General features: G+C 43.7%; 1 protein-coding gene across 1 annotated transcript in view; it reads right to left on the reverse strand.

The window, feature by feature from the left end:
* Positions 1–207: 207 nt before the first annotated feature.
* The window catches only part of LOC139409770 (pituitary adenylate cyclase-activating polypeptide type I receptor-like), a 53360-nt gene continuing 35506 nt past the window's right edge, over positions 208–18061 (reverse strand). The window contains exons 11-13 of the mRNA XM_071155149.1: positions 8964–9093; positions 8702–8743; positions 208–8571 (exon numbers count right to left, since the gene is read on the reverse strand). Of these exons, the coding sequence (XP_071011250.1) occupies positions 7978–8571; positions 8702–8743; positions 8964–9093 (766 nt within the window). The 3' untranslated portion in view covers positions 208–7977. The remainder of the gene's footprint in view (positions 8572–8701; positions 8744–8963; positions 9094–18061) is intronic.

The following is an 18061-nucleotide window of genomic DNA, read 5'->3' on the forward strand; positions in this document are numbered from 1 at the left end:
GCGGTGAAACAGAAGATGAAACATGAGTTTAAAAAGAGCCTGAAGCAGGCAGCGGTGAAACAGAAGAGAAAACATGAGTTTAAAAAGAGCCTGAAGCAGGCAGCGGTGAAACAGAAGATGAAACATGAGTTTAAAAAGAGCCTGAAGCAGGCAGCGGTGAAACAGAAGAGAAAACATGAGTTTAAAAAGAGCCTGAAGCAGGCAGCGGTGAAACAGAAGATGAAACATGAGTTTAAAAAGAGCCTGAAGCAGGCAGCGGTGAAACAGAAGAGAAAACATGAGTTTAAAAAGAGCCTGAAGCAGGCAGCGGTCAGGTCACCAGAATTATGGCAAATTACATTTCAATTCAAACTGAAATTCTTAATTCCATTTGTTTTTCATTAAAAAGCATTGAGAAAATGTTTTGTTTACTTCCGGCATTGACTGAATTGAAATGTAATTGAGCCCAACCCTTCAGACCACAGATACAACAGTTACATTACATTCAGCCATCACTGTACAGTACCTTTGTCCTGGGCTATGTTAGGTAGGCAAATGTGGAACGTTGCAGATAGAAATGTCATGAATAGAGCTGATGTGAGTCCTTACATTACTTAACATTTCAGAGTGACATGTTTGTTCTACATGATGTTCCACAACATGGTGCCCTGCTGAACACAGCCCTGTTGTCTCTTTTCCATCCAAAACAGAGCCAGCTTTCTAAATGTCATCTTGTGATGGTTGGAAACTATAAAAGGTATTGGCTATTTCTTTAGAAATGTAGTATGGCAATTACCCTCATGTCAAAGGACTCTAAAACGTATTAACATTCAAATGAAATTGAATGAACAGGGTGGTTCTGACTAGGCCCGATCATAAATGTTTTAAAATGCCCCTTCTTAATGACAATTGACCAGCAACTCTGTTGTCAAACAGAAAAATATTATTCACAGTTTAGTGGATGGCTTTCTAACCCTATGCCCCTTTCTGGTTAAATAGTTTAAAATAATTATTCTCTATTGAACACCATTGTATTTTCCTTCCTTGGAGCTGCTTTTTCCTTGACATTGCTGACTACATGATCAGAATGCAGTAAAACGGATGTCACACTTAGAATTCCCTCAGGATTCTGTGAACTGTTTAAGAACATGTCTATAAAAGGTTCCATCATCTCCCAGTAAGATTTCATCTGCAGAATAATCAACACAGCTTGGGGAAAAGGATCAAACCATCAAGAGATGCATGCATCAGTCTACAAGAGATTATAGGCAGCAATACAATATGCTTCATATTTGAACAATCACTATCACCAAAATAATACTAAAATGATAACAACCACGGAGCAAAATTCTAATGACTGCTAATATTCACTTTGCACCACGGACGACTCCATCTACGAGATACTGTCTTACACAATGACACGGCAGAATTCAGTTGACCATTTATAAGCCACAATGGTAGACTACACATATTTGTAAACCACAGTCTCCATCCCAAATGCTACCCAATTCCCTATTTAGTGCATAACTTTTTCCCTATGGGCCCTGGTCAAAAGTAGTACACTATTCAAGGATTAGAGAAAAGGGTGCAATTTGGGACACATCTAAACTACTGTACATGTATGTAGATAACTACTTCATTGTTCATTATAACAACAGATTTAATAAACAATATACTGTATTCTCAGAATGATTACATCTCTAATTGACATCACATTGACCGGCGATATAAGGCTGTGTATTGTTTAATATTTCATAACATAAATACTCTTGAAAATGTATATTCATACTCTTAAAATTGGCTCATGACATGCTGAGACTGTCATTATGGTTTTAATAAGGAACTCCTGCTAAACATTCAACTTGGTGTGGGAACCAAAAGCAGATCATCTCTTTCTGATTGTCCAACCTGTTTCACAGTGAAACAGGGACACCTTTTGGCCATCTGTATTCGCACACGCATGGATGGACCCATATTAAAGGCCAGTGTAAAGCATCTCAAGAGTAGGACTGCTAAAGACAGGTCCAGACTGAAGAAAAACACAGCACATTACTGCTTTCTGTCTGCCCTCCTTGCCATTCTTCTTCATCTGAACCAGCCTCTATATGCTTCTTTAATGAACAACGGGAAACTATTCCTAACAGGAAGTTTTGTGTTTCTGATCAGATAGTACTGTTAAAGAGATGTGCTTTTTCAGGTGGGCTGGGGAGTTGTGGAGTCATCAACTGTTCATCAAGCGTTTGACACGCTAACACACTGTTTACAGATATGCATTGTTGCATTATCTATAGTTTATAGTATATAAATAAAATAATATGACAAAACGTTGTTTTTTTTCCGTTTCAGTTTGAGAATAAAGGCAATTATACGTGACCAAACCAAATTGAGAATATATATATATATGTATATATATATACATTTTTTTGTTTTTCTCTCCCGTTTAAAAGCACCGCATTTGCCTGCAGTCACAAACGGTGCACAGTAACTTAATTCAATCAACCAGTGTCCCATTATTTTGATATACAAAAAATATTATGAGTATAAAGGACTGAATGCTGCAAAATAGAACAGAGTCAATCATACCTATTATTGTGTAATGATATAGATAGACCATAGTAGATATTTACTCAAAATAAAAGTGGCTTATTTCAAAAGGTCATCGGTCGTAGGTTATAGGTCGTAGGTTAAAGTTCATAGGTTATGCCCATCTTAAACCAGAAATGAGCTCTAGGTACTTCAAAGGCCTCCAGGTTAATAAAATACTGATTCAGTGTAACATCATAAAAGCACTTTTGTTGACCACATGTTTTTACATACTTTGCAGTTTCGTTTAAAAAATAATGTCTAAAAACAATCTCTCAGATTAACAGAAATACTTGCCGTTTTGTGCATAAAGGCACTTTGGAGACTAAAGTATACTAGGAGAGATTAACATGGGATTAGGATTAACATGGGATTAGAATATAGAATAATAATAGTTAAATCAGACCAAAGGATCAAATCTGTAGTGACATCAGTTGCAAAGCTTTTACTCAGCCTTTGCAAATGTATACGGCCGTGAAACTCAAGTGTGGAGTCTAGTGTTCATCTTTGGAATGAGAGAAATACCCCAAAATAATACTTTTTTAAAAACACAATTCAGGAAGGTGTTTATCAAAACTCAACGTGGTAAAATACTTTCTGTCGGTCTAAGTTATCTATTTAGTTAAATATAGAAATTGAAGCTAGCTGAGAGACTGCTGAAGAAACTAGGGTAAAATCTAGATTGGACTGCATTGCCTTTTCAGCGTCAGGTACAGTAATAATCTCACAAAACAATTGTAAACAGATTCAAAAGAAGAAAGAAAAATACAATTCATGCAGACATTGTAACACAGTTATACATTGAACTCACGATACCCATTCATGAGTAAGTTGTCATTGACATTTTCTGTACTACCGGCTGTTTAAAACTAGTGGCACTATCAATCCTCTCCCGAAATGAACCAAGGCATCTTGTCATCCATCGTAAGCAATGCTAAGATTTAAAGAGGTTTGGTGTGTAATGGTCGTAGTTGGCAAATCTTAGCATTGTTCATCCTTCTAAAATAGATGACCATCTTACCTTAACGCAGGTTTGATTTTTGGCATTTCATTCCTCATTATTGAACTGTAGAAAATATACCTTTCACATAAATACTGGTTTTACCCATGTCATCTGTCTTCCTCAGAAGAACCCCACTGGGCACAGACGTCAATTCAACGTCTATTCCACTTTGGTTCAACATAATTTCATTGAAATTACATGGAAACAACATTGATTCAATGTGTGCCCAGTGGGAAGAATTCCTCTATCTCTAGTAACAGTGGTACATATAGCAAGGAGGAAGTGACATCATCATCTTCCTGTCACTCCACCAATTACAGCTTACACAGGTAAAGGTGACCCGTGCCATTGGCTGACACATAGCTGCTGACGTCATATACGGTCATACAAAGCACTATGATTGCTCTACTTCTGGTGGTGGTTGACTATTATCTTCATATTTTAAGAGACATTGTTTCTACTGTTGGTCCATTAATTATTTATTTTGCCTTGATCCTGGCTTGAGTCTCCAGGCCTGAATAGTATCCCATGATGCAGTGTGTTAGCCTCCATTTTGTGTCCTTTCACTGTTCATTATTTTACAGTAACCTCACATGATCATTCTCCCTCTACCATAGACTTAGATAGACAACACTAGTGCCCAAAAGTATTTTTTAGCATGGGCAGTGCCATTGAGGACTCACCATTTTTAAGTAGTCAACTGGGTGGAACTTCCTATGGGTTAAGAAAGGATCCCATAATTCTATCCAGGTCATCAGGAGGGATCAGCCAATTAATTATTCTTGTGAGCAAACATTCCAGAACTGCAGGTGGCAGTAAATAGGCAACATTTATACCTGTTCAAATAATAGTCCAGACCACAGTATGCACCTTTTTAGTTTGTTTGCCAACTCATAGAAGTAGTAAATTAATAAAGTGACTACTTCAAACTGGACATGGTCTCAATGGTGTTGCCTTTTCTCTCACAGATGCCATAGTGGGACAGATACAAAGATGCAATGTCTATCTAAATCTATGCCCTCTACAAACAGGCACACACTTGCAACCTGATTGGTCAGCTGATAAATATTTACATTAGGTCAGTCTGTCTCGATTGGCCGGTTTGTTGCTTCTCCTGTACAGGACGTGTAAAGCTTATTTCAGAGTCAAACAGACTCAGTGACGCGATAGTCCGGCCACAGACTTAGTAACGTGATAGTCCGGCATCTCGTTGTGACATACAGTAGCTACATGGCTCTGAGACCACAATTCGCATGGGAATGGTCAGCCGAACGCGCACCTTGCCAAAATTCCCAACCAACGTGCTCTGCTGAGAATTCAAAAAGTATGAAAGCCAACGGTCCAATATTCTAGAACACTGCTGTGCGTACACATGCACATTTTGGACTCTGATAGAGGGTTTATGGTTTTGTTACTGCTCCGTAATTGAGTTGCCATAACAACAACAATACCCAGAACAACAAAACACAGTCTTAACTTGAGTCTGCAACAAGCTGAAAGACAGACTGAGGAAAGAGAGGAGGAGGAGTTGTTAAATACGTATTGTCATTCTTCAGACATGATGATATGATTGCAATGACCGGTGGTATTACATGGATGTTCCAGCAGCACTGAAGTGGTCCAGCTCTTCTGCTCTACGTGATAAACGGGGGAGGCTTTTTGACATAACACCATGATGATATGTACAGACCATTAACCATGCTTTTCCTTCATAGCCTTCTGCCTTCCTTATAAAGATCCTTGTCTGATGGTTTCTGAATGGGGATTGACATTCACTGCTAGGCCACTACCACTGACGGTGGTTTGCTCCATGATGGAGACACTGCAGTTTAAAGGTGGATTCACCTACAACTGCTCGTGAACAGGTGCTGCTGGTGAGGTGTTAGGTGTTCTGTTCCTGTCTGGTAGAGTTGGGTTTTAATGTTGGGGTAGGTTAAGTCAGGGTTGGCTGGGATAGTTTACATAGTGATAGGCTGGTTTGGATAGAAATAGGAGTCAGGTTAGTTTAGGTATGGATGAGTTGGATTGCTAGGACTAGGTGTTGGGTTAGGTTGGATAGTGGTGGGTTGGGGTTTGGTTAGGAATAGGAATAGGTGTTGGGTTAGGTTGGATAGTGGTGGGTTGGGATTTGGTTAGGAATAGGATTAGGTGTTGGGTTAGGTTGGATAGGGCTAGGGGTTGGGTTAGTTTGGATAGGGCTAGGATTTGGGTTAGTTTGGATTGTATTGGGTTGGGTTAGTTTGAATAGGGCTAGGGGTTGGGTTAGTTTGGATAGGGCTAGGGGTTGGGTTAGTTTGGAGTGTACCGGGTTGCTTAGTTTGAATAGGGCTAGGGGTTGGGTTAGTTTGGATTGTATTGGATAGGTTGGTTTGGATGGGGCTAGGGGTTGGGTTAGTTTGGATTGTATTGGGTTGGGTTAGTTTGTATAGGGCTAGTGGTTGGGTTAGTTTGGATTGGGCTAGGGGCTGGGTTAGTTTGGATAGGGGTTGGGTTAGTTTGAATAGGGTTAGGGGTTGGGTTAGTTTGGATTGGGCTAGGGGTTGGGTTAGTTTGAATAGGGTTAGGGGTTGGGTTAGTTTGTATTGGGCTAGGGGTTGGGTTAGTTTGGATAGGGCTAGGGGTTGGGTTCGTTTGAATATGGTTAGGGGTTGGGTTAGTTTGGATTGTATTGGGTAGGTTAGTTTGAATAGGGCTAGGGGTTGGGTTAGTTTGGATTGTATTTGGGTAGGTTAGTTTGGATAGGGCTAGGGGTTGGGTTAGTTTGGATTGTATTGGGTTGGTTAGTTTAGATAGGGCTAGGGGTTGGGTTAGTTTGGATAGGGCTAGGGGTTGGGTTAGTTTGGATTGTATTGGGTTGGTTAGTTTGGATAGGGCTAGGGGTTGGGTTAGTTTGGATTGTATTGGGTTGGCTAGTTTAGATAGGGCTAGGGGTTGGGTTAGTTTGGATAGGGCTAGGGGTTGGGTTAGTTTGGATTGTATTGGGTTGGGTTAGTTTGAATATGGCTAGGGGTTGGGTTAGTTTGGAGTGTATCGGGTTGCTTAGTTTGAATAGGGCTAGGGGTTGGGTTAGTTTGGATTGTATTGGATAGGTTGGTTTGAATGTGGCTAGGGGTTGGGTTAGTTTGGATTGTATTGGGTTGGGTTAGTTTGTATAGGGCTAGTGGTTGGGTTAGTTTGGATTGGGCTAGGGGCTGGGTTAGTTTGGATAGGGCTATGGGTTGGGTTAGTTTGAATAGGGTTAGCGGTTGGGTTAGTTTGGGTTGGGTTAGTTTGAATTGTATTGGGTTGGGTTAGTTTGGATAGGGCTAGGGCTTGGGTTAGTTTGGATTTGTATTTGGTTGGTTGGTTTGGATAGGGCTAGGGGTTGGGTTGGTTTGGATAGGGCTAGGGGTTGGGGTTGGGTTAGTTTGGAAAGGGCTAGGGGTTGGGTTAGTTTGGATAGGGCTTGGGTTGGGTTAGTTTGAATTGTATTGGATTAGTTTGGTTAGGGCTAGGGCTTGGGTTAGTTTGGATTTGTATTGGGTTGGTTGATTTAGATTGGGCTAAGGGTTGGGTTAGTTTGGATAGGGCTAGGGGTTGGGTTAGTTTGGATAGGGCTAGGGGTTTGTTAAGTTTGGATTGTATTGGGTTGGTTAGTTTGGTTGGGGTTAGGGGTTGGGTTAGTTTAGATAGGGCTAGGGGTTGAGTTAGTTTGGATAGGTCTAGGGGTTGGGTGAGTTTGTATATGGTTAGGGGTTGGGTTAGTTTGGATTGTATTGGGTAGGTTAGTTTGAATAGGGTTCGGGGTTGGGTTCGTTTAGATTGTATTGGTTAGGTTAGTTTGGATAGGGCTAGGGTTTGGGTTAGTTTGGATAGGGCTAGGTGTTGGGTTAGTTTGTATTGTATTGGGTAGGTTAGTTTGGATGGGGTTGGGTTAGTTTGGATAGGGCTAGGGGTTGGGTTAGTTTGGATTGTATTGGGTAGGTTAGTTTGAATAGGGCTAGGGGTTGGGTTAGTTTGAATAGTGTTAGGGTTTGGGTTAGTTTGGATAGGGTTTAGGGTTGGGTTCGTTTGAATTGTATTTGGTAGGTTTTTTATAGGGCTAGGGGTTGGGTTAGTTTGGATAGGGCTAGGGGTTGGGTTAGTTTGTATTGTATTGGGTACGTTAGTTTGGATAGGGTTAGGGGTTGGGTTAGTTTGGATAGGGCTAGGGTTTGGGTTAGTTTGGATTGTATTGGGTAGGTTAGTTTGAATAGGGCTTGGGGTTGGGTTAGTTTGGATTGTATTGGGTAGGTTAGTTTGAATAGGGCTAGGGGTTGGGTTAGTTTGGATTGTATTAGGTTGGTTAGTTTGGATAGGGCTAGGGATTGGGCTTGTTTAGGTGTGATTGATTCGGCATGGCTTTATTAGGGTTGAGTTGTTGATCCAGTTCGTTATATGAAGGGCTCAGTTGGGCTTTTGGGTGCAGTGCAGTTAGGAGGGTCCGGGATGCGTTCTCCAGAGTCCAGGATCAGGGTTGTGTCAGGGTACGGGTTGGTTGTCTCTGGGTATGGGTTGGTGGTGTCTGGATATGGGTTGGGGAAAGGGTATGGGTTGGTGAGGCTGGTCACTGGTAGTGGTCCGTGGTTGGGTGTGGGTATAGGGGTGAGGTTGGGTGTAGGGGTGAGGTTGGTCATAGTATCAGGTCCAGTGTGGAAGTGGCTGATGGGTCTTGGTGTAGGGGTGATAGAAGTAGTAGTAGTAGTAGTAGTAGTAGTAGTAGTAGTAGTAGTGGTGGTCTCTCCCTGGCTCTGGTCCTGGGCTTCACCGTTGAAGTTCAGGTGGCTTAGGTGGCTGGCGACTCGACCTGTAGGCTGGACATGCGGATCTGAGAGCTGCTCTTGCTGAGGATGGAGAGCTGCGTTCCCCCGTTCACCCCACTGCTGGCCAACGAAGGGTGCCGGTGCTTCAGGTCCACAGCAAAGTACCTGTTCACCGTCCAGCTGCGCCATTTCCTCTTGATCTCCGACTGCACCTTCAGGGAGATACTTCACAAGGTCATTATTAATGGACCTCGCTGGAAAGACTCAGCATGCCTCTCTCTCTCGATCTCCATATAGAGATGCTGTATTTATCAGTGCCTAAAGCAACAAGTGGTTGGTTTAAAAGAGAGCTTACCTCTCCATTCAGAAAGCAGTAGAGGACAGCCACAACGAAGCCCTACATGGACACAAAGAACACAAGCAGAGAAAACTGTCTTTCAGGTATGCACAGGAATGTACATTGTCACACATCAGAAAGCACACACACACACACACACACACACACACACACACACACACACACACACACACACACACACACACACACACACACACACACACACACACACACACACACATACACACATACACACACACACACACACACACACACACACCTGGAAGGAACCTAGGCCTAGCTCAAACACCAGCCTCTCCCTCTTGCTGACGTCTTCGGGTGAGAAGGCGAACACAGTATAGTGGATCCCAAACAGAGGGATCAAGAGCAGGGTGGAACGCGCCAGACGCCTGCCAATCAAACAACACAACACATATTACAGTGGACCAACATACTCATGACATCATCAACAGTGGGTCACTAGATTCAGACATCATCAAAGTGGACCAATATACTCATGCCATCATTAACAGTGGACCAACATTTTCATGACTAGGAATTAACATGGGTAACCGGGATCCCGGGACTGTCCCAGGAACACTCCTCACATTTTCCCCAAAAAGTAAATGATAAGCCTCGGGAAATTACAACATTTTCCCCCAATGTGGCACTAATGCAGGCCCTACAGTTAACCCCCAACAACAACTGCTCCCCAGGTGCCTATGACGTGGACATCAATTAAGGCAGAGGGGTTGGGTTCAGAAGGGTTGGGTTAAATGAGGAACACACATTTCGGTTGACGCCATTCAGTTGTACAACTGACTAGGTGTCCTTTCCCTTTCATGTGCAGCATCAGATTAGCAAAACATTTAATAGCACACTATCCAAACAGGTTATATCATGGAAGCCTTGAGCCTAGATTATGTACTTCACACAAAGTCGTCATAAATTCAAAGCGCACGTATGATTGACACTGCCGGGCTGCACACGCAACCCGAATCTAGTCAATAAACCCTACAGGAAACCCCTACAGTAGACCTACAGGCTAGGCGAGCTGTCATTGTGAATCTTCAGACAGTCACACATTTGATAGGCCTATGCACAATTCACTACATAGACATCTCTGTCACAGACATGACGTTGTTAACAATTCAGAGGCATTAGGGAAAATTCTAGCCTAGGCTATTTTCCTATCCAGTCCCAATCCCACTGAAACCCAAAATCCTGTCTCGCATGACAGTTCCTCATTTTATTCTGTAATCCATAGGTCGCACAATAAAATCATGTCTCTTGCCAATGCATGTCGAAATAGCGATATAACATTTAGGGATGCACGATATATCGGTGAACATATCGGAATTGGCTGATATCATCTAAAAATGCCAACATCGGTATAGGACCGATGTGTAGTTTAACGCCGATGTGAAAAACCCATGTCAAAGCTGACGTGCATACTTATATAAGTAGGGACATGACATAATGACGCCACATAAAATGATGCGCTACACGTGCAACACAGCATTCCTAACCCACAATGTCTGCTGTGTGGATCGAGCAGTCAACAAGTTGAGCAGTCATTTGAAAGAGCAAGAACATTTTAGTTTAGACAAGTCAAAGGCGAAATCCATTAAAGCCAAGATAATGGAATTCATTGCCCTTGACAATCAACTGTTCTCTTTAGTGGGTGATGTTGGTTTCGCGATTGGTCGAGCACCGGTACACACTAACGTTACCAAGTGCGCTATTGTTCAGATGTTGCCCTACTGGAGCTACACATTAATAGCTTCACTGCTATTAGCTTCACGACATTCTATGGAACGCATGACATTGTCACACTCTGACCATTATTTGCGTTTTTTGTTTCTATGTTTTGTTTGGTCAGGGTGTGATATGAGTGGGCATTCTATGTTGCATGTCTAGTTAGTCTGTTTCTATGTGTTTTGGCCTGATATGGTTCTCAATCAGTGGCAGGTGTTTGTCGTTGTCTCTGATTGGGAACCATATTTAGGTAGCCTGTTTTGCATTGTGGTTCGTGGGTTATTGTCTATGTGATGTTGCATGTTTGCACTCAGTTTCTATCGAAGTCACGTTTGTCTGGTTAGTTTGTTTTGTTTGTTTAGTGTACTTCGTGTTTTTTTAATCTATAATTAAAAGTATGTATTCACACCACGCTGCACTTTGGTCTCCTCAATACGACGATCGTGACAGACATTTTATGGAACGCATGACATTCTATGGTCTTTGCGTGTCAAAAAAGATACACATCAAATAACAGTGTTTGACAATAACACTATTTCACGCGTTAAATAAGCTTTTAATTTGACACGTCAAATAACACAGTTCTATTATAGAATGTTGTGTGTTCTGAATTTGCACGTGCAAGCCAAGCGCCACCACTACTATCAGTAGCACTGTCAAAGCTGTACAAAAAAAGTCTGGAAACAAGCAAACACCGAACGATTACAATACAGTGTTGGTAATAAAGCATTATTGGTTCAACTGCAACTTCTGGGGTAGCTAACTAGCTTTAGCTTGGTCCCTAGCTAGCACCAATACAACCAGCCTGAAAACAATGACCAGTAGAAACTGCAGTCATTTTCACTATTCTTAGCAATGATTTAGGAATCCTTGTGGGTAAGTATTAGCTAGGTTGCCACTTGTTTTTCTCCTATTGAAATTGAACTTCAGTTCATGAAAATAAATAGCTAGCCAGCTACTTAACCCTGTTGCCCAAAGCTAACATTATAAGCAGCCAGCTAGCTTCATCTGGCTAGTGAAGCTCGACCTGACCGGGTTATGTGTTGTGAAGCTAGCCACGATAAGGATTAGGCACAATAGTGGAATTTGCGGTTTGCCTTCAAAATAAAATTCCCTCTTTGAAAGTGATGCAGAAGGTTACAATTGGTGGAATCATGCCATATTTAGACTAGATAATGTAAAGCAAAGTTGGAATGTGAAGCAATGAAATGAGGTATCAGTCTACTCGGTGACACCCACAGAACACAACTGTGAAGAGTTTACGCAGATATTAGCATTGTAGCTCTTATTGCAGGTACTGTGACTGTGTGAAATCACCTCCCTAGTCAGCCATTTGTGTGTATTGACATTCATATTGCACTGTACAGCTTTACCTAAGGATTGGGGATCAATGAAATGGGGTAACAGTCTACTCAATACCCAATATAATTTTTTCCCAACGTCCTCCTCAGAGTTATCAGACTCCAAAGCATGTTCAATACACATAGGTTGACAATAAATGTCTCAATTCACAGCTGTTTCAGAGTCCCGCAATAAGCACCACAATGCTAATGTTCTCTGGGTGTCACTGAGTAGACTGATACCCCATGTCATTGATCCACATTCCATAGGTAAAGCTGTACAGTGAAATAAGTATGCCCCCAATGCAATTCTAAAGTATAATACATCCAGTGTGATTTCAACATATTTTTGTCAAAATAACAAATCATTGTCTTTTCTTGATTTTATATAACAACATTCCAACCTCATTTAGCATGATCTATTCAATTATTGCATAATTCTACTTTTTGTATTCATTTGCATCACTGTCAATTACATATTTTATTTTGAAGGCTAACCGCATAGTCTACTATTGTGGCTAATCCTCATTGTGGCTAGCTTCACGTAGATGGGTCCGACCACCATTAATCAAATAAGAACTGTATTATAAATTAGGGTTATTTTAGATGATGACACCTAGCGAGATAGTGAGCTAGCTAACGATAGCTACTGAAACATATTATGTTGTTTTGCTTTGTTTTTGGGGAAGAACATTGTTTGCATCCATGAGCTAGCTAGCTTTTTTTATGACCATCACTGTACGTGCGCAAGACAACTTTACCAGCATCATAGCATACGTATCGATGAATCGTTGTGACATATGAAATACGAGTGTAATCAATGTGTAATAACTACGTAAAACAAATTATGAAAGCGTTAAATTATTATGTGACATGCAGTCATATTCAGGTCCTGATTGGTCAACAAGCTTATTTGACACTTCAAATAGTGTTATTTAACGTGTATCTTTTTTGACACGCAAAGACCCAAACGGCGTTTCATAGAAATCTTGGGTGAGAATGAAATGACTGAGCAAATGAACAAGAAACAGCACAGCAAGTAAGTGAAATAAATAGGTTTTGATTAGGTTTTACTGGTAATGGGGACATACGTAAATGCCCCCCAAAAAACCTTTTGGTGAGTGTGGTGTGTGTGTGTGTGTGTGTGTGTGTGCGTGCGTGCGTGCGTGTGTGTGTGTGTGTGTGTGTGTGTGTGTGTGTGTGTGTGTGTGTGTGTGTGTGTGTGTGTGTGTGTGTAACCTTTATTTAACTAGGCAAGTCAGTTAATTAAGAACAAATTCTTATTTACAAAGACGGCCTACCCCAGCCAAACCTGGACGACGTTGGGACAATTGTGCGCCGCCCTATGGGACTCCCAATCACGGCCGGATGTGATACAGCCTGGATTCGAAACAGGGACTGTAGTGACGCCTCTTGCACCTAGATGCAGTGCCTTAGACTGCTGCGTCCATCTGTGTGAGATAACTATTTAACTGTACTAGAATACTTAAAAAGCCACAACATTTTTAAATAACGGTTATTGGTATCGGGTTATTTGGCAAGGAAAATATTGGATATCGGTATCGGCAAAAACGGTCATATTGGTGCATCACTAATAACATTTCCCCAATTCTCTGCGCTGTCTCGTACTTGCTGCCCATATGAGAGCTGGGCTGCCCATATGAGAGCTTCGCTGTCTCGTACTTGCTGCCCATATGAGAGCTGCGCTGTCTCGTACAAGCTGCCCATTTGAGAGCTGGGCTGTCTCATCCTTGCTGCCCATATGAGAGCTTCGCTGTCTCATACTTGCTGCCCATATGAGAGCTTCGCTGTCTCGTACTTGCTGCCCATATTAGAGCTGGGCTGTCTCATACTTTCTGCCCACATGAGAGCTTCGCTGTCTCGTACTTGCTGCCCATATGAGAGCTTCGCTGTCTCGTACTTGCTGCCCATATGAGAGCTGCGCTGTCTCTTACTTGCTGCCCATATGAGAGCTTCGCTGTGTCATACTTGCTGCCCACATGAGAGCTGCGCTGTCTCATACTTGCTGCCCATATGAGAGCTGGGCTGTCTCTTACAAGCTGCCCATATGAGAGCTGGGCTGTCTCTTACAAGCTGCCCATATGAGAGCTGCGCTGTCTCGTACTTGCTGCCCATATGAGAGCTTCGCTATCTCGTACTTGCTGCCCATCTGAGAGCTTCTCTGTCTCATAATTGCTGCCCATTTGAGAGCTGCGCTGTCTCATAGTTGCTGCCCATATGAGAGCTGCGCTGTTTCTTACTTGCTGCCCATATGAGAGCTTCGCTGCCTCGTACTTGCTGCCCACATGAGAGATGCGCTATCTCGTACTTGCTGCCCACATGAGAGCTTTGCTGTCTCATACTTGCTGCCCACATGAGAGCTGCACTGTCTCATACTTGCTGCCCACATGAAAGCTGCGCTATCTCGTACCTGCTGCCCATATGAGAGCTTCTCTGTCTCGTACTTGCTGCCCACATGAGATTCTCTGTCTCGTACTTGCTGCCCACATGAGAGCTTCACTGCCTCGTACTTGCTGCCCACATGAGGGATGCGCTATCTCGTACTTGCTGCCCACATGAGAGCTTCGCTGTCTCATACTTGCTGCCCACATGAGAGCTGCGCTGTCTCATACTTGCTGCCCACATGAAAGCTGCGCTATCTCATACTTGCTGCCCATATGAGAGCTTCTCTGTCTCGTACTTGCTGCCCACATGAGATTCTCTGTCTCGTACTTGCTGCCCACATGAGAGCTTCTCTGTCTCATACTTGCTGCCCACATGAGAGCTTCTCTGTCTCATACTTGCTGCCCACATTAGAGCTTCACTGTCTCGTACTTGCTGCCCATATGAGAGCTTCTCTGTCTCATACTTTCTGCTCACATGAGAGCTGCGCTATCTCGTACTTGCTGCCCATATGAGAGCTTCTCTGTCTCATACTTGCTGCCCACATGAGAGATGCGCTATCTCGTACTTGCTGCCCATATGAGAGCTTCTCTGTCTCATAATTGCTGCCCACATGAGAGCTGCGCTGTCTCATACTTTCTGCCCATATGAGAGCTGCGCTAACTCGTACTTGCTGCCCATATGAGAGCTTCTCTGTCTCGTACTTGCTGCCCACATGAGAGCTGCGCTGTCTCGTACTTGCTGCCCATTTGAGAGCTTCGCTGCCTCGTACTTGATGCCAATATGAGAGCTTCGCTGTCTCGTACTTGATGCCAATATGAGAGCTTCGCTGTCTCATACTTGATGCCAATATGAGAGCTTAGCTGCCTCGTACTTGCTGCCCATATGAGAGCTTCGCTGCCTCGTACTTGATGCCAATATGAGACCTTCCTTGTCTCGTACTTGCTGCCCATATGAGAGCTGCGCTGTTTCTTACTTGCTGCCCATATGAGAGCTTCTCTGTCTCGTACTTGCTGCCCACATGAGAGCTGCGCTGTCTCGTACTTGCTGCCCATTTGAGAGCTTCGCTGCCTCGTACTTGATGCCAATATGAGAGCTTCGCTGTCTCGTACTTGATGCCAATATGAGAGCTTCGCTGTCTCATACTTGATGCCAATATGAGAGCTTAGCTGCCTCGTACTTGCTGCCCATATGAGAGCTTCGCTGCCTCGTACTTGATGCCAATATGAGACCTTCCTTGTCTCGTACTTGCTGCCCATATGAGAGCTGCGCTGTTTCTTACTTGCTGCCCATATGAGAGCTTCTCTGTCTCGTACTTGCTGCCCACATGAGAGCTGCGCTGTCTCGTACTTGCTGCCCATTTGAGAGCTTCGCTGCCTCGTACTTGATGCCAATATGAGAGCTTCGCTGTCTCGTACTTGATGCCAATATGAGAGCTTCGCTGTCTCATACTTGATGCCAATATGAGAGCTTAGCTGCCTCGTACTTGCTGCCCATATGAGAGCTTCGCTGCCTCGTACTTGATGCCAATATGAGACCTTCCTTGTCTCGTACTTGCTGCCCATATGAGAGCTGCGCTGTTTCTTACTTGCTGCCCATATGAGAGCTTCGCTGCCTCGTACTTGCTGCCCACATGAGAGCTTCGCTGTCTCGTACTTGCTGCCCATATGAGAGCTTCTCTGTCTCATAATTGCTGCCCACATGAGAGCTGCGCTGTCTCATACTTTCTGCCCATATGAGAGCTGCGCTAACTCGTACTTGCTGCCCATATGAGAGCTTCTCTGTCTCGTACTTGCTGCCCACATGAGAGCTGCGCTGTCTCGTACTTGCTGCCCATTTGAGAGCTTCGCTGCCTCGTACTTGATGCCAATATGAGAGCTTCGCTGTCTCGTACTTGATGCCAATATGAGAGCTTCGCTGTCTCATACTTGATGCCAATATGAGAGCTTAGCTGCCTCGTACTTGCTGCCCATATGAGAGCTTCGCAGCCTCGTACTTGATGCCAATATGAGACCTTCCTTGTCTCATACTTGCTGCCCATATGAGAGCTGCGCTGTTTCTTACTTGCTGCCCATATGAGAGCTTCTCTGTCTCGTACTTGCTGCCCACATGAGAGCTGCGCTGTCTCGTACTTGCTGCCCATTTGAGAGCTTCGCTGCCTCGTACTTGATGCCAATATGAGAGCTTCGCTGTCTCGTACTTGATGCCAATATGAGAGCTTCGCTGTCTCATACTTGATGCCAATATGAGAGCTTAGCTGCCTCGTACTTGCTGCCCATATGAGAGCTTCGCTGCCTCGTACTTGATGCCAATATGAGACCTTCCTTGTCTCGTACTTGCTGCCCATATGAGAGCTGCGCTGTTTCTTACTTGCTGCCCATATGAGAGCTTCGCTGCCTCGTACTTGCTGCCCACATGAGAGCTTCGCTGTCTCGTACTTGCTGCCCATATGAGAGCTTCTCTGTCTCATAATTGCTGCCCACATGAGAGCTGCGCTGTCTCATACTTGCTGCCCATATGAGAGCTGCGCTAACTCGTACTTGCTGTCCATATGAGAGCTTCTCTGTCTCATACTTGCTGCCCACGTGAGAGCTTCTCTGTTTCATACTTGCTGCCCACATGAGAGCTTCTCTGTCTCATACTTGCTGCCCACATGAGAGCTTCTCTGTCTCGTACTTGCTGCCCATATGAGAGCTTCTCTGTCTCATACTTTCTGCTCACATGAGAGCTGCGCTATCTCGTACTTGCTGCCCATATGAGAGCTTCTCTGTCTCATAATTGCTGCCCACATGAGAGCTGCGCTGTCTCATACTTGCTGCCCACATGAGAGATGCGCTATCTCGTACTTGCTGCCCATATGAGAGCTTCTCTGTCTCATAATTGCTGCCCACATGAGAGCTGCGCTGTTTCATACTTGCTGCCCATATGAGAGCTGCGCTAACTCGTACTTGCTGCCCATATGAGAGCTTCTCTGTCTCGTACTTGCTGCCCACATGAGAGCTGCGCTGTCTCGTACTTGCTGCCCATTTGAGAGCTGCACTGTCTCGTACTTGCTGCCCATATGAGAGCTTCGCTGTCTCGTACTTGCTGCCCATATGAGAGCTGCACTATCTCGTACTTGCTGCCCATATGAGAGCTGCGCTGTCTCGTACTTGCTGCCCATTTGAGAGCTGCGCTGTCTCGTAGTTGCTGCCCATATGAGAGCTGCGCTGTCTCGTACTTGCTGCCCATATGAGAGCTTCGCTGCCTCGTACTTGATGCCAATATGAGAGCTTCGCTGTCTCGTATTTGATGCCAATATGAGAGCTTCGCTGTCTCGTACTTGATGCCAATATGAGAGCTTCGCTGTCTTGTACTTGCTGCCCATATGAGAGCTTCGCTGCCTCGTACTTGATGCCAATATGAGACCTTCCTTGTCTCGTACTTGCTGCCCATATGAGAGCTGCGCTGTTTCTTACTTGCTGCCCATATGAGAGCTTCGCTGCCTCGTACTTGATGCCCATATGAGAGCTGTGCTGTCTCATACTTGCTGCCCATATGAGAGCTTTGGTAGAGAATATATGATTGATAAACGGTATGAGAGCAGATATGGATATTTTTAAACAGAGTTGGTCCCAATTAAGATATCTTGATATTTCAACTATTTCCACTCTTCAATGCTTGTATTTCTAGCTCCAATAGTGCAATAATATCTAACAATAATAATAAAAAATTATAAAAATACACACAATTCAGAAAAATAAGAAAATAAGTTATATACTGTAGGAGGCGCCATGACTAAAATCCAGTATACACATATAAAGTGGGTGAAACAGTATGTACATTTTATTAAAGTGACCAGTGTTCAATGACTATGTACATAGGGCAGCAGTCTCTA

This window comes from Oncorhynchus clarkii, chromosome 5 (assembly GCF_045791955.1).
Source record: "Oncorhynchus clarkii lewisi isolate Uvic-CL-2024 chromosome 5, UVic_Ocla_1.0, whole genome shotgun sequence".
Classification (NCBI taxonomy): Eukaryota; Metazoa; Chordata; class Actinopteri; order Salmoniformes; family Salmonidae; genus Oncorhynchus; species Oncorhynchus clarkii.